This window comes from Triticum aestivum, chromosome 7A, assembly GCF_018294505.1.
Source record: "Triticum aestivum cultivar Chinese Spring chromosome 7A, IWGSC CS RefSeq v2.1, whole genome shotgun sequence".
NCBI classification, from domain to species: domain Eukaryota; kingdom Viridiplantae; phylum Streptophyta; class Magnoliopsida; order Poales; family Poaceae; genus Triticum; species Triticum aestivum.
In genome coordinates this window covers 123340222-123357645 of record NC_057812.1, presented here as the reverse complement: position 1 = coordinate 123357645, position 17424 = coordinate 123340222, and the positions used below count along the sequence as shown (strand labels likewise).

Genomic DNA, 17424 nt, shown 5'->3' with positions numbered 1-17424 from the left:
GCGGTCAAAGTTATCCTTAGTAACTAGTGGACTAAGAAATTTTCACGATTATGGAAGTGGTAAAAGAGTTCGTCGTAAAGGTTACGATGATGCAAGCTTGACACCTATCCGGATAGCTCTGAGTAGAGAGACCGGATACATATAATGGAGCAATAATTTAGAATAGCTCCAAGTAGAACAGTTGTTTGGAATAGCTCCAAATAGAGCGTGGTAGCTGCATCTAGGAGATGACATAGAGATTTGTAAAGCACACACGGATCCGAAAGGTTCAGACCCGTTGACTAAAACCTCTCTCACAAGCAACATGATCAAACATAAAACTCATTGAGTGTTAATCACATAGTGATGTGAACTAGACTACTGACTCTAGTAAACTCTTGGGTATTAGTCACATGGCGATGTGACCTGTGAGTGTTAATCACATGGCGATGTGAACTAGATTATTGACTCTAGTGCAAGTGGGAGACTGTTGGAAATATGCCCTAGAGGCAATAATAAAAGTATTATTATATTTCAATGTTCATGATAAATGTCTTTTATTCATGCTATAACTGTATTATCCGGAAATCGTAATACACGTGTGAATACATAGACCACAATATGTCCCTAGTGAGCCTCTAGTTGACTAGCTCGTTGTGATCAACAGATAGTCATGGTTTCCTGACTATGGACATTGGATGTCGTTGATAACGGGATCACATCATTAGGAGAATGATGTGATGGACAAGACCCAATCCTAAGCATAGCACAAAGATCGTGTAGTTCGTTTGCTAGAGCTTTGCCAATGTCAAGTATCTCTTCCTTTGACCATGAGATCGTGTAACTCCTGGATACCGTAGGAGTGCTTTGGGTGTATCAAACGTCACAACGTAACTGGGTGACTATAAAGGTGCACTACAGGTATCTCCGAAAGTATCTATTGTTTTATGCGGATCGAGACTGGGATTTGTCACTCCGTGTAAACGGAGAGGTATCTCTGGGCCCACTCGGTAGGACATCATCATATGCGCAATGTGACCAAGGAGTTGATCACGGGATGATGTGTTACAGAACGAGTAAAGTGACTTGCCGGTAACGAGATTGAACAAGGTATTGGATACCGACGATCGAGTCTCGGGCAAGTAAAATACCGATAGACAAAGGGAATTGAATACAGGATTGATTAAGTCCTTGACATCGTGGTTCATCCGATGAGATCATCGTGGAACATGTGGGAGCCATCATGGGTATCCAGATCCCGCTGTTGGTTATTGACCGGAGAACGTCTCGGTCATGTCTGCATGTCTCCCGAACCCGTAGGGTCTACACACTTAAGGTTCGATGACGCTAGGGTTATAAAGGAAGCTTGTATGTGGTTACCGAATGTTGTTCGGAGTCCCGGATGAAATCCCGGACGTCACGAGGAGTTCCGGAATGGTCCGGAGGTAAAGATTTATATATAGGAAGTCCTGTTTCGGCCATCGGGACAAGTTTCAGGGTCATCGGTATTGTACCGGGACCACCGAAAGGGTCCCGGGGGCCCACCGGGTGGGGCCACCTGCCCCAGGGGGCCACATGGGCTGTAGGGGATGCGCCTTGGCCTACATGGGCCAAGGGCACCAGCCCCAAGAGGCCCATGCGCCTAGGGAACCCTAGAGGGAAGAGTCCTCAAGGGGGAAGGCACCTCCGAGGTGCCTTGGGGAGGATGGACTCCTCCCCCCCCTCTTGGCCGCACCCCTTTCTTGGAGTAAGGGGCAAGGCTGCGCCTCCCCCCTCTCCCCTTCCCCCTATATATAGTGAGGCCTAGGGCTGCCCATAACACATGAGTTCTCTCCCTCTTGGTGCAGCCCTACCTCTCTCCCTACTCCTCCTCTCCCATGGTGCTTGGCGAAGCCCTGCGGAATTGCCACGCTCCTCCACCACCACCACGCCGTTGTGCTGCTGTTGGATGGAGTCTTCCTCAACCTCTCCCTCTCTCCTTGCTGGATCAAGGCGTGGGAGACGTCACCGGGCTGTACGTGTGTTGAACGTGGAGGTGCCGTGCGTTCGGCACTTGATCATCGGTGATTTGAATCACGACGAGTACGACTCCATCAACCCCGTTCACTTGAACGCTTCCGCTTAGCGATCTACAAGGGTATGTAGATGCACTCTCCTTCTACTCGTAGCTGGTTTCTCCATAGATAGATCTTGGTGACACGTAGGAAAATTTTGAATTTCTGCTACGTTCCCCAACATCGGCGTGATGTAGTAAAGGCGTGACAAAGCCTGAATTCACAGGTCGGTCCGAGCTCCGGATGCGGCGTTCGCCGAACTATGTACGGAAATTGATCGAACCACCACGCGACCATCGTTAATGCGGTCACTATTTGATAGACCTGTGTACATATCATGGACAAACCAGAGTAATAATTTCTTGGGAAAAATGAACCCAAACAAGCAAAAATACTGGGATCAATAGCACCTGGTTTATTTGTTGTAGCAATCCGAAGGAAGATGATTCCCAAAATTGGGACTCAATCCGCACACCCATTGCCTGATGGGTGATAAAGCGATGGTATGGCGATGCTGGCAAAGGTTGGCTCGCCGAGGCAAAGCCCTCGGTCCAGCTAACGTGATGGAGCTGGTCGGCTAGTGACGCCGAAGTCTCCGGAGTAGGTTGATGAAGAGATGGTGAAGCCCCCGGTCCAGCCGAGATGTTGAAGCCTCAGTTTCAGCCGATGAGTCGAAGTAGGTCGGCGTGATGGACACCAGCTTGAAGAAGTAATAGTGCGGCCGTGCCGATGCAGGTCGTGACGTGGTTGATGCTGGCTTGATGAAGTGACCGTGCGGCGATGCCGGTATGCCCGCTCCGTGTAATCCGTGGGGCGGCGATGTTGGTGATGATTTATCCTTCATGATGCCGGACTCTTGTTCGGCTTGCCGAGATGATGATCCAAAGAAGTTGAGCTCGGCTAAAGTGACGATGTGTCTAGCGCAGGTCGGCAGCCGTGGAGTAATATTGCCGGACTGGTTTGACACCAGCATGATGTTGAAGATCATGTTCAAAAGATCTTAAAGTTAGTGGGATGTGTTCGGGAACAAAACACAATACCCCATATAAAACTTCCTTTAAAAGGGATGTCCGAAATCCCGTTCATAAAAAAGATGAACTCGGGTCGAAATCGTTTTCGCGCAGAAAAGAGATCCGAAAAGTGATGCACTAATCGGAAGGTTCCCGGAGTTTGAACGGTCGGATGAAGCTGAAATTTTGAGAGGTGGTAGATATAGGAATTCCGCAGCCGATCAACGGTTGGATCTTCCAAAGGACGTCCGAGCTAGAAGCTGGACACCACGCCCTAAACTCATTCAAATTCCCATCCAGATTTGACAGGGCTCCGGTATATCGTGGATTGCCAGAGATTCCTTCATAGGAACTCGACGAAATTTTCCAGGATTGTTATAGACTCAATTCTGCAAAATTCCACCAAAGCGATCGTCAAAGCGATACTCCAGGAGGTGGTGGCGGCAGATGCGAGTTTGCTGTCCAGAAAAACAGCACGGTCGCTTGAGGACAATGTTGACGTTGACCCCCGGAGCTTCATAGATGATTCCTCCATGATCTTGATAGAGATCGGAGTTGATGTTTGATGAAGGTCCTCGTCCGAACATGGTGATCCGAACACGGGGCGTAATTCTTGGTCAAACCAAGGTGACCAGTCGAGCTGGTGGCGAAGATGCCGAAGTCGCAGTTGATCTGCAGGCGAACCATCGATCCTTTTGTCGATCACACAGCGGAATTCTCAATGAAAGCAGCAATGTCGGTGTCAAAATCGGCGGATCTCGGATAGGGGGTCCCGAACTGTGCGTCTAGGATCGATGGTAACAGGAGGCAGGGGACATGATGTTTTACCCAGGTTCGGGCCCTCTTAATGGAGGTAAAACCCTATGTCCTGCTTGATTAATATTGATGATATGGGCAGTAGAAGAGTAGATCTATCACGAGATCAGAGAGGCTAAACCCTAGAAGCTAGCCTATGGTATGATTGTCTATGTGTATGTTGTATATGATCTATCGACTAGCCTAGCCTCGGTTTATATAATGCACCAGAGGCCTAGGATAACAAGAGTCCTAGCCGAATACGCCGGTGGGGAGAAGTCCTTGTCTTGATCGCCAAGTCTTGTGGAGTCTTCCTTGTATGCGGCAGCTGTCCGAACTGGCCCATGAGTATACGGCCACGGGGGTCCTCGGCCCAATCTATCAAATCGGGAGATGACGTGTTGAGTACCCCCTAGTCCAGGACACCGTCACTTCCATTTAGCGATCTACAAGGGTATGTAGATGCAATCTCTCCTCTCGTAGATGTTCATCTCCTATATTGATCTTGGTGAGTGTAGGATTTTTTTTATTTCCCATGCAACGTTCCCCAACCGTTCCACCGAAATTGGCTACATCATATCAGTGCATTTGTAAAGTGATTTTTGTTTCCTTCTCTTGTAAGCCTATTTCTTTGGTCAAAACATCTTTGACATCATTTGCAACAAATTATGCTATGTTCATTGATGTATGATGAAGTGGTTGAGACACCTGTCTTTTCATTATATAGGTATATATATATACTCTATCATACAATAATGGAGTATTTGTTAAAGAAGACACTTCTTTCATTATACAAGGAAGATACAACTCCCTTGCACACACATACATATATGATGGAGATCAGGAATAAATCATCGATCCTTGCTAAACTATACTAAATACACCATCTTGTGTATAATTGTGAACACTAACATTTAAACCCGGGTAGAGTTATGTCCTCACAACTGTACCTCGCCAAAAGACCAATGGTAGTTCTCAATATTAGAATAAAACGTTTGCATGTTTTTCAGCTAAACATCACCTATTTTTAATTGGGCCTCTTTGATTTAAAAAAATTTCAAAAGGAATTTTGGAGGATTCTAATCCTTAGGAATTTCTGGTACATGGTTTGTTCGGTTTATAAAATCACAAATTCATATAAATTATTATTACGATTCATTTGCACTAGATTTCATAGGAAAGTTTTAATTCACTCCAGCCCCATCCGAAGAATTCTTTGATTTTCGCATGCACAATCAAACAACTACTTTATTCAACATGCGAGGCACTCTACTCCTGTCGTTTCTTCTTCCTCTATTTCTACGAATTCAATAAGCCTGTGAATCGAAGTGTTTTTAAAGGGTTAGGTCACTTGCTCGTGCAAAACAGAAACGGATTGTTCTGCACGTAAAGCACTTGTAAGATTTTAAAACCGGCTGCTTTTCTTCTTGGACATCAACTGTCCAACTCAACAGCGAATCTAACAATATAAATAGTATGACAAACGAGCACAGCCAAACGCTGTGACGAAAAAACTGCAGGCGCGCCATTGTTGACACGAAAAAGAAGGAGAGGTCAGCTAACCGGAGCAGGAGAGGCCTGCAATTTCATACCGCCACCGAAGGAAGCATCGAACGAACCGATCGTGCTGGGAGTCGCAAGATCGTGTGCTTGTCCTCATCCCCCTATATATCTATCTACAGAACACGCACGAAAAAGACAGAATTAAAACTATGTAAGGAACGGTTAACCAACTCCTCCTAATGATAAGCACAAACGACGACCACTCCTGCTATGCTATCCCATCCCATCCCCTGCGTGGAGAAAGAAAGTTGGAATGGATGGTTGGTGGGTCACCGTTGATTAGAAAGGGAAGTCGCCATCATCCATGGATGATGATGCATCACCGTTCACCAAGGCTTTAGCTAGGCCACCCCCTTTCATACCTTGATGCTTTTGTTTTGCTTTGCTTTGCTTTGGTCCTCTATTCATTATTGGTGTGAAGCTACTTTTGGCCACACTAATTAACTAACTAACTAACCAAGCTATCTGCATCTAAAAAAATGCGACCACCATGCTAAGGCTAGAATTTGAACTTTAGTGGGTTGGTTCCACCACAAGGAACCTTTGTACTTTTCTGAATTTATTTCAGACCTTCCAGCGATATTCGTTCAATAAAAGGTTACATTTCATTTCCTCCACTATGAGGGCGTCTGTGGCAGCTTCGTCAATATGAGAATAATATGTCCGCTCAGTCTCTTAAAATTCATATGTACGAGCGTCTGCGTCTCTAGTGTGTTAAAATAAACGAGCTGCTCTACTGTGTTAAAAATAAACAAGCTGCGTGCGTATGCATCACCTTTCTAATCACTAATTACACCACCTGCTCTATTTGGCTTGTTAGTTAATCAAAAAGTTAATGAGACCCTTCTCCAACCCCACCCACCAGGAAGCCACACACACAGAGGACAGAGCGCCCACTCCGGCCTTTATATGCGCGCCGCGCGCGCCATCTTCGTCTTGTCCTACCACAGAAGTCGCAGACCACTCCCTCCGTCTATCGACTTCCTCGGAGCAGCAGAGAAGAGCAGAGCAGAGCGGAGCAACAAAGCGCAAGAAGCGGAAGCCATGGGGTTCAGGAAGGGCCTGCTGGCGTGCTTCGGCCCGGGCGGCGGCGGCGACGAGGAGGCGGAGCAAGAGGCGCGGGCGACGCCGGGGGCGCGGCGGCGGCGCACGGTGATGAACCTGCGGTCGCTGTCGCTGGAGGACCTGTCGCGGACGCTGGCCACGACGACCCTGCACGCCTTCACCCTCGACGAGCTCAAGTCCGTCACCAAGAACTTCTCCACCGCCAACTTCCTCGGCGAGGGCGGCTTCGGCCCCGTCTACAAGGGCTGCGTCGGCGGCGCCCTCCGCCCCGGCCTCGCCGCGCAGCAGGTCGCCGTCAAGTACCTCGACCTCGACAGCGACGGCGTCCAGGGCCACCGCGAGTGGCTGGTACGTCCCGATTGATCCTCCGCCGCAAGATTTTCAATCAGTCGCCAACCGCAGCTCGTTCGTTCTCCTAATCTAATCATGTTCATGTGTGGCGTGACTGATCCATCAGGCGGAGGTGGTGTATCTGGGGATGCTGAGCCACCCGCACCTGGTGAAGCTGCTGGGGTTCTGCAACCAGGACGACCACCGCATGCTCGTCTACGAGTACATGCCCCGGGGCAGCCTCGAGAACCACCTCTTCAACAGTAAGCGCTCAAAATTCATCAACAATTTTTCTTATTTCTTGTTCGACGATCGATCGACTGGGTTGCTGATTGATCGACTGGCCGTTGCAGATCCGCTGGCGCCGCTGCCATGGTCGACGCGGCTCAAGATCGCCGTGGGCGCGGCCAAGGGGCTGGCCTTCCTGCACGAGGCCGACACCCCCGTCATCTACCGCGACTTCAAGGCCTCCAACATCCTGCTCGACTCGGTGAGCTCCATTCCTCCTCTTCATCCACCCACCCGCTCGATCTGATCTCCCGATCCAATCCAAGCCTGTACCACCACTGTGCTAGACCAGACCACACCTGGGCCAGAATTCAATCTTGTCGACCGAGTGGGCCAGAGCAGAGTAGCAGGTCGCCGTCGACCTTGCAAGTTGTCTGAATTTATTTTGCTATGATCGCTGGTCTGCTCGCCACGCCAGCGAGCCTACCTCGCAGGCCGCACGCAGCGTCCGACCGTTCCGGGTCAAGGCCTTGCTCAGTTTACAATTCAGAGAAGCCAACACGCTCGTGCGAAAATTCAGATTTTGCATCAGCAACGCCCGACAAAATTAGCCAGCCGCAAATTTCCCTTTGTTTATTATGGTTATTGTTGATTCTAGATGCCGGCTGTTGCACAAGTCTGAACCAATTTGTCTGGTTGGTCAGAAGCCCGTACAGTTCTTTAGCCCCCAGCTGGTACAGTACGTGTACATCCCAACCACTATTATAATGCGCAGACGGTACGCCCATACCAGCGGCATTATTGAGGTCCAATGTGCACATACACAGTAGATTTCCTTAAGATAATCGTCTCGGTCTCACCATCATCTCTGCTCAAAGTTCAGAGTGTAATCCAGTTCAAGAAAAAGAAGTTCAGAGTGAAATTCAGTTCGAGTAAAAGAAGTTCAGGTTGTATAATTTGCTGACCTTGGTTTTGATGGTCTGGGTTTGCAGGACTACGCGGCGAAGCTGTCGGACTTCGGGCTGGCCAAGGAGGGGCCCAAGGGGGACGACACGCACGTGACGACGCGGGTGATGGGCACGCACGGCTACGCGGCGCCGGAGTACATCCTCACGGGCCACCTCACGGCCAAGAGCGACGTCTACAGCTTCGGGGTGGTGCTCCTGGAGCTGCTCACGGGCCGGCGCTCCGTCGACAAGCGGCGGCGCGGCCGGGAGCAGAACCTCGTCGACTGGGCGCGGCCCTACCTGCGCCGCGCCGACGACCGGCTGCAGCGCGTCATGGACCCCGGCATGGAGTCGCAGTACTCCACGCGGGCGGCGCGCGGGGCCGCGGCCGTGGCGCACTCGTGCCTGCAGAGCGTGCCCAAGGCGCGGCCCCGGATGCGCGACGTCGTCGACGCCCTCGAGCCGCTGCTCGCGCTCGACGACGACGTGCCCATGGGGCCATTCGTGTTCACGGTCTGCGAGCCGGAGCCGGCGGGCAAGGGGAGCGGCGCCGGGGACGACGAGCCGGCGGCCGCGCAGGGCAAGTGGCACGTCAAGTCGGCCGTGCACGCGGACAGCCCGCTGCGCAAGGGCGACTGCTGGGTCACCAGCGCCGCCAAACGGCCGGAGAGCCCCCCGGGCGTGATCTGAGCAGGGACTCCAGACGAACTCCGGTGCATAGAGACGAGGGATTGCGGTGTAAATAGTGACGATCTGTTCTTTGATTCTTTTCTTTCTCTTCTTCTTGGTGATGTCATTTCATTCTCTCAAAGAACTTTTAGGGGGCAAATTTTGTATTTCAGTTTTGTTGCTGATATGTGTACTGCCAAGAGTAATCCGGCTGATGCCATACCTCCTGTGACCTGTATTATGAAAGTTTGAGGCAATTATACATGGTAAAATGTTCACGTGAATTTTGAATGGATTTTTTTTACAATGTAGAATTTGCATCAAATTTTATAGGACTGTGCTAACGACCAGTCGACTGGTCGTTAGCGACACGCACGACCAGTTTCCCACGCTCGCTTTCACTGATTTTTTTTCCTTCTCTTAAAAACCGTAGTAAATTGCTAGTGTTTTTTTTCCACCGTAGTAAATTGCTAGTGGTTTTTTCTGGTTTTTCGCTACATAATATGAAAAGAAAATAAAAGTGCTTGAAAGAGGATTCAAACCCAGGTCTATGTAATACCTATCGAGCCTAATAACCAACTAACCCACCTTTTGTTGTTGTCTATTGTAGAATGACAATGTTATTTGAACCTTTCTTATTTCTGCCATATCAGAAGAAAAATAAAGTTTGGCTTGGTAACTTTGGCAATGACCAGCGTGATAACTATGGTCTGAGCAACATGATAACTATACCATGATAAGGCTGGTAACTACAATACGAGAAAGTTAAAAGCATGGGGAAATATGGTAATTTAACATAGAAATTACCAGTGAAATGTTTCAAAAAACTTTTTTCCCTTGGATGAAAGACACCATGGTGTTTAAACGTAAGATATTAGTTATCAAGTCTGCGATGATACATCATCATGTTATTTACACAGAAATTATTGGATGTATGTTTTTCAACAAAAAAGTTTCAGGTCAAAAGTTACAGTGGCGTTTGTATGGGAGTTATCAATTTTGTATGTTTCAATTACCATGTTATTTACACAGAAATTAGCGGGGCATCACCCCCCCCCCCCCTCCCCTCGCCACACTCGCCATATTTATCAGGATCAGGTACATAAGTTATCAAGTCTGCGATATGTGAGTTATCATGTTATTTGCATAAGAGCTATCGTGGTATGGTTCAGCAACTCCTCCCATCCCTATCCCCACCGACAAAGTTACCAGGACTGGATACATAATTTATCATGTCTACGATGTGTGATTTATCATGTTATTTGCATAGAAGTTACAGTGGTATGTTTCAACGACTCCCCCCACCCCTACCCCCGCCGACAAATTTACCAGAACTGGGTACATAATTTATCATGTCTACGATGTATGAGTTATCATGTTATTTGCATAGAAGTTATCAGGATAGTGATGCGTAAACTATCATCATGTTTACACAAAAGTTATCGAGGGTATATTTCATCAAAACCCCTCCCTCCGGCGGAGGGAAAAGTTATCATGTTTGCGGTGCGTAAATTATCGAGGGTATATTTCAGCACCCCTTCTCGCCAAAGTTAACAGGACCGGGGTGCATAAGTTATCGGGTCTCTGATGTCTGAGTTATCATGTTGTTCACATCAGAGTAACTGGGGATATTTCATCAACACCACTTCCCTCAAAGTTACCAGGATCGAGGTGCATAAGTTTATCAGGTATGTGATGTGTGAGTTATCATGATATTCACACAAAAGTAACCCGGGATATTTCATCAACGCCTCCCTCCCGATCGCCAAAGTAATCAGTACCGAGTACATAAGTTATCAGTATGTGATTTGTGAGTTACCATGCTATACACACACAAAAATTACCAACGATATATTTCATCAACCTCCCCCGCCAAAATTACCATGGTGTCATCAACTCGAGACGAGTTGGTAAAATAATCTACTCAAGTGCGAAAAAGATCGGATATTGCATTTACTTCTGTGCAAACATAGAAAAGGAGACAGGTTAAAAAGCCTATTTGCTTTCATTTTTACAAGAAAGGAACGTAGGCGAGGTGGTTGGTTAGCGGGTTACCTTGTAAAAGGTACAAGGATCGAATCCTGAATCGGGAGTCGCAGAGAGACATGCGTGCGTGTGATGAATATCCGACGGCTCGTGACAAACTTTCATGGTACACTTGAGGGTATGATATGTTTATCTCTCGTTTACTCGTACTTATACTAACCGTATTTGTGCTGCTCATAGATGGTTCGCTTCTATGTTCTGTACGTGCTAATATGTTTAGGTATAGCTATGAGATGCATACTTTTTGTGCCATGCTTGCTGTATACTTGTGGATTAGTCTAATCAGGAAAGTGCTAATATTTTCTCCCCCGCAAAAAAAAAGTGCTAATATTTCCAATACATCCTCCACTTCCGCTGTCCAGACATGGGCCGACGCCGCCTCCGCCGACCTCTCTGCTTTCGGCTTCTTCGCCTTACGTGCTAATCGTCAGCACCCCGGAGGAAGCGCTCTCGGCGGTCATCGCCGCCTCCGACAATGACGCAATTGCCGTGGGCATCTGGGTTGGGATGTCCCTCGCTGATGCTATGGAAATCAACCAAATTCTTCTCCACAATCAGGTTCCCCTTGATGATCCACTGATCCTCTCCACTAAAGTAGATCAGGCAACCTGGCTGATGAAAGAAATTGACAAGGCCACCGAACGCCTCCAGCGGCTGAAGAGTCTTTTACATTGCCCATGGTTACCACACGAGTGATTTACCCTGTTTCTAGTTTTCTTAATTCTTTGGTGCTGAAATTTTGTTGGAATTTTCTGTTCAATATGCTCGAGAAACGGAAATTCAGTTGTAGTTCAGGATTCAGTAAATATACTTTAAATTTTCAGTTCATGAAATCATCATCTGCTCAATTCGGGGGAGCACATACTTCACTTCGTGTGCAAAATTATCATCAGAACGCAATAATTTCTTATACATCTAAATAATTCCCAGCTGAAGCATTTAAGCTCAAGCTCTGTGAGATAACAGTCCACAGGAATGAGAGGTGACTTTCTCTCAATCATACTACTAAATATGAGGACCCAGAAGATACTATATGTTTACATGCAGACAAGTACCTTGTGTTCCAATCAAAAAGGGAGGGAAATTACAAAACAGCAACCCGTTGCATGTACAAGAGCCGCTACATGTCTGGCATACAGTTAAATAATACGCAGCTCAACATTTGGTGAAATTATCCAATTCTCGAAACTGAAAAAATAATTGCCTTTCCCTTCTTGATTGAGATCACAACCAGTCAAGTCAGCCCCTTTGATCGTCAAGATCTTCAGGGCAGGGGCATTTTGAACAACGTGCACCAGAAATTCAAGTTGTCCTGTTGTTCCTGAAAATCCTGTAATATGCAGGTTGTTCAGATAACGACGTGCACACCGTGAGGGCTCTTGATAGGCTTCGAGACACAATGTGCGAAATCAAAAACAGTAAACTGCAAAAGTTTGACAGAGAAAGCATGATAAGCAGAGGCATAATTCATGGTTCGCTAGTCGATCGACTTGTAGCAAAAGAGAAGGCTAGGAGATAGGAGTATACTCACATGCATTTATAACTTTTCAACAGATGGAGCAGCCCACAAAAAAAGAGGCCAAAGACAGAATGTTGCCAGCTTCTTTATGATCTAAAATCAACCACAAATCTGAACATTTTAAGTGGAAAAACTTGCAAGTGGTTTCCATCAACAAGGGCATCTGAAAAGTGGATAATAAATGGTCTTGTATCAAATGGCGAGTTTATGCAATAAAGTGTTCAAGGCATGATGTGTGTCATTTCCTCCTTATGTAAGCTGGTTTTATGTAGACGTTCAAGTCTTCTGTCGAATTACGAGCTCAGGTAATAAAGTGCTTGACACACGATGTGTTCCTTTCACTTGTTGATTTTATTGTGCTGTGTTCGTTGTGTTTGCCAGGATCGAGCGGCTTCCTGGTTTAGCAATGAAGGATACAGTAGTCAGTACACATTTGGCAATCATGTGCATACGACTTGCTGAAAGTACTGTACCTGTTCTTTCTTATCATCTGTGCAGTTCTATGTTTACACTTCACTTAGAACAATTTGTTATAAGTAGGCTGCTATGACCATTTTTCTTGTGTGTTAGAGCAAAGTAAATGTTTAAATGTGGTATATATAGGCCCTGTTCGGATTCTCTCCACTCCGCTCCAATATTTCTGACTCCGCAGAGCTGTGGAGCTCGGTTTTACCCGCTCCATGAAAATAAGCTGCAGACAGGTCCGCTCCAGGAGCGTAGTCGAGGGAGTGGAGAGGAACCGAACAGGCTTATAATATATATGTCCTAACAGGTAATGTGCGGACAGCGCGCTTCCTAACTAGTACTTGAAAGCCGGACAAAAATCAAAAGCCGTAACCACGTACATGCGCACAAGCCAAGAAAGAAATCAAGTGGAAACTAAATGGTAACTCAGCCAGAGAATGATAGACGAAAGAGTTGACTCACCTGGACAGATCTGCACACTGCAATCAGCAAGAAGTTTCACCAGTCATCAGCAACGACGTTGCATCTGCCATTCCGTCGCCATCATGGGAAACATCTCTGCTTCTTGCAGGTCGAAGCCTCGGAGCGGCTTACCGACAGAGGAGGATCTAAAAAACGTACAAGGCCAAGATTATTAATATGTCCGCCTCATGAGTTTTGTCAGGAAATCCCAGACATGACAGCACAAATCCTGGTTTAGTTTTGTTGGGAAATCGCAGACATGACAGCGCAAATCCTGGTTTAGGGGTTAATCAGTTAAGTGGACAACAAATATTAAGTTGGGAAATGATTTGGGCCAAGAAAATTGGAGTGTAAAAATAGATCAGTGGGTAAAGTGGATGTTTTCCTTTGGAATATACGTTTATATGCATACAAGTACCTTAACTTCAAGTCAAAATAAAGTGGGCAAATGGAACAGCAGCCCATTGCTTGTACAAGAGCAGCTACATGTCTGGCACACTTAAATAATACGGAGCTCCACATTTGGTGAAATTATCCCATGAAGGTATTTCCTCTCCAATTCGCGAAACTTCAAAGTAAATCTTCTTTTCCCTTCATTATCGAGATCACGGCCACTCGAGTCAGCTCCTTTAATCGTCAATATCTTCAGAGCAGGGGCATTTTCAACAACATGCACCAGAAATTCAAGTTGTCCTGTTGTTCCAGAAAATCCTGTAATACACAGGTTCTTCAGATAACTATGTGGACACCATGGAAGGCTCTTGATAGGCTCCGAGACACAATGTGCGAATGCCAAAACACTAAACTGCAAAAGTTTGACAGAGGAAATATGCTCAAGCAGAGGCACGATTCATGGTTCGATAATCGATCAAGTTGTGCAAAGAGAAGGCTACGAGATAGGAGTATACTCACATGCATTTCTAACTTTTCAACAGAAGGAGCAGCCCTCAGAAAAGAGGCCAAAGATAGAATCTTGCCAGCTTCCCTATGACCAATTGACAGCTTCAAATGTAAATATTTCAACTGGGAAAATTTGCATGGATTTTCCATCAACAAAGGCATCTGAAAAATAGGTAGTGAATGGTCAAAAATAAGAGGGGGAGAAATGTGATAAAATATAAGTGTGAAACAACAGACCTTAAGTGTAAAATGAGCATGCAATGTCAGATCTTGAACACTTGGAAGCACTTTGGGAAGCACAGTCAAAGCATGCTCAACAGTTAACAGGGAATAGATATTAAGAAATGTATGCTTCAGTTTGGGAGTATGCCCAAGGTCAATAGGATACAGACGCCCATAGAACAAGAAAGTTTTGAGTTCCACTGCATGGAGTACTATCCTGGTTATCTTGCAGTGTGCAACACGCAGGTATCTCAGGTTTGACAACGGACGTGCTACCGTCAGTTCATCATTCAAATGGCATCTAACCATACTGAACCACTCAAGATTGATGCAATTTGACAGCATATCTTGAAGATCATTTCGAGTGACTTGTAGCAAGTGCAAATCAAGTGTTCTCAGATTAGGGAAACCACTGAATTGAGGGGGTAGTTCAAGACTTGCGAAGCTAAGTTGAAGATGACGAAGCCGAAATATGCTTCCATCGTCCAACAGCTCAACCGGAAATCTGTACTGATCAGTACGGCCCGGGGAGTTGGCTGGCACTAAATCAAGGGCAAGGCTCTCCATCCGTGATGAAACGGCAAAAGCAACCCACGTGTTGATATGACCCAGTACCCTGCTGTCAAACCCAAATTTGATCACGAGCTCTTCAACGACCATGCACTGATGCTTCTGCATGACTGCATTAACATTGTCAATGAATTTCTGAGTGTACTGTTCTCCCCCAAACACGCTGTCACTGCACACTGTGAAGCCATCAAATCTCAGTTTGGGGCAAACTCTCCACACGTCGTTCCATTTACTTGACAGAATGACGGTTCTTGCAGCTTCCTTCAGTGGCAATTTTGATAGAATCGTAGACAGCAGATCATCGGGAAGGTCTGCAAACTGAACCTTTGCTCTCGTTTTCTTAATGACTGGTCCGTGGTAGTAACGCCTCATTCTTTTTCTCGTGTGTGTTAGATCGCTGCCCATTTTGATTCTGCACACAAATGATGCCAGGTTAAGTATGAACAGATCGAGGAAACGAATATGGAAGGCCAGAACACATGTGAACTGCAGAACAGAGTGTTATTGTATTCTACTATCCCTCATGCCAGATAAAAACACCAGCTCTATTTCTAGCAAAACTATAAAACGAACATGTGAACTGCATAACAGAGTGTTGCTGTATTCAATACCATCTCTAGTTTCTAATATCCCTCATAACCAGATAGAACAGTCGGTCCATAAAGTTGTGTTTTTTTAGTGGAAGTTGTAAACTTTTCCTTGACAAACAAATAAACGAGCTCTATTTCTAGCAGAACTATAAAACGAAAGGTCACTTTTGTTAAATTTTACCACATTAACTATGATTTCGGGGATAGATCAGAGGATGGGTTTGGGTGTTTGTGGGGGCGAGAGGGTGCAGGGCGGATCTAGATGGCACCGGCACACTAAGACTGAAATTCGTGGGATTCAGTGGGGGCTGACAGTTAGCGCATCACTGGGTGACAAGAAAACTTACCACTGGCAAAGATTGGGGGCGCTGTTGAGACAGCAGCGGCGCGACGGCTGAACGGAACGGCGATGGGCGGCGACGCGGCAGATGAGTTTGGGGGCTGGGGTTGAGGCGTCCGCGGTGGCGCTACGCTAGCCTACGGCACGGAGGCAGCTCTAGGTCACGGAGGGTGGTACTCCCTCCGTTCCAAAATATAGCGCGTCCTCGGTTTCCGTGCTTCAACTTTGACCATTAATTTAATCAACAAGACCGACTGCGGCGGGCGAAAAAATTATACCAATGAATTCGTATTCAAAAAAAGTTTTTAATTATATAATTTTTGATCCCGCCGCAGTCGGTCTCGTGAGTTAAATTTATGGTCAAAGTTGAACCTCGAAAAGCATGGGCGCGCTATATTTTGGAACGGAGGGAGTATTTCAGAGCCTCGGTCCGATCCGGTCCTCACTGGAGGTCGGTCAGGGCTATAGGGAGGAGGAAAGGGTGGACTTCTTTTCTTTTTTTATTAATAACTGGAGAATCCGAAGATCCCGTTAGTCTTGATTAGCATCGAGGAGATGAACAGATCCCTATTTTTACTGTTAACTGTTTTTCATTTCATTTCTATAATTCCGGGGGAAAATTGAGAGCTTCACATTTGGTGAAATTATTTCATGAAGATATTTCCTCTCCAATTCTTGAACTAGGGAACGGAATCTTATTAGCCATTTATCATCTCGGCGAGCTATGTTAGGTCCATTAATCGTCAAAATCTCCAGGGCATGGGCACTTTCAACAACATGCACTAGAAATTCAAGTTGTGTTGTTGTTCCAGAAAATCCTGTAATATGCAGGTTCTTTAGATGATTATGTGGACACCTGGTAATGCTTTTAACAGGCTCTGAGACATGATGTGGGACACCAAAAACACGAAACTGCAAAAGTTTGAGGGAGAAAACATGGTAAGCATAGGCATAATTCATGGTTAACGAGTCAATCTACTTATAGCAAAGTGATGGTCGTTGTAGGAGATAGGAGTACTATGCTCACATTCATCCCTAACGTTTCAACGAAAGGAGCAGCCCTCAAAAGTGAGGCCAAAGACAGAATATTGTCAACTTCTTTGTCATCTAAAATCAACCACAAATCTAAACATTTTAAGTGGGAAAACTTGCAAGAGGTCTCCATCAACAAGGGCATCTGAAAAGTACATAATATAAATGGTCATTGCGAGAGAGAGAGAGAGAGAGAGAGAGAGAGAGAGAGAGAGAGAGAGAGAGAGAGAGAGAAAGAGAGAGAGAGAGAGAGAGAGAGAGAGAGAGAGAGAGAGAGAGAGAGAGAGAGAGACCAGAAAAACCAACTTGCATATTAAAGTGAAGTGTGAGACAGCAAACCTTGAGTGAAGCACGCAATGTCAGATCCTGAACACTTGGAAGCACTTTAGGAAGTATAGTCAAAGCATGTTCAAGAGTCACTGGGGTATAGAAATCAAGAAATGTGTGTTTCAAGTTTGGAGCATCCCCAAGGTCAACAGGATACAGACGCCCATAGAAAATGAAAGTTTTGAGTTTTGCCGCATTGAGTACTATCTTTGTTACCTTGCAGTGCACAACACGGAAGTATAATAACTTTGACAATGGACAAGCTACTGTCAGCTCATCATTCAGGTGACATCTAAACATACTAAACCACT

At 46.2% G+C, this 17424-nt stretch overlaps 2 protein-coding genes and 1 long non-coding RNA gene across 3 annotated transcripts; 1 reads left to right on the top strand and 2 right to left on the bottom strand.

Moving 5' to 3' along the window:
• The first annotated feature begins 6336 nt into the window (after positions 1–6336).
• LOC123150855 (serine/threonine-protein kinase RIPK) lies at positions 6337–8924 on the top strand. The gene is made up of 4 exons (XM_044570670.1): positions 6337–6814; positions 6924–7059; positions 7150–7286; positions 8017–8924. The coding sequence occupies exons 1-4, from the start codon at positions 6446–6448 to the stop codon at positions 8659–8661; spliced, it is 1287 nt and encodes a 428-aa protein (XP_044426605.1). The 5' UTR covers positions 6337–6445; the 3' UTR covers positions 8662–8924.
• Positions 8925–11714: 2790 nt separating this feature from the next.
• Positions 11715–13260, bottom strand: LOC123147029 (uncharacterized). The gene is made up of 3 exons (XR_006473028.1): positions 13133–13260; positions 12218–12368; positions 11715–12109 (listed from the first exon to the last, which is right to left on the bottom strand). It is a non-coding gene; the product is annotated as an uncharacterized lncRNA (long non-coding RNA).
• A 229-nt stretch (positions 13261–13489) lies between these two features.
• Positions 13490–15943, bottom strand: LOC123150846 (putative FBD-associated F-box protein At5g56690). The gene is made up of 4 exons (XM_044570663.1): positions 15762–15943; positions 14270–15236; positions 14045–14194; positions 13490–13937 (listed from the first exon to the last, which is right to left on the bottom strand). Exons 2-4 carry the CDS (start codon positions 15227–15229, stop codon positions 13632–13634), a joined length of 1416 nt encoding a protein of 471 aa, XP_044426598.1. The 5' UTR covers positions 15230–15236; positions 15762–15943; the 3' UTR covers positions 13490–13631.
• Between the last annotated feature and the right edge of the window lie 1481 nt (positions 15944–17424).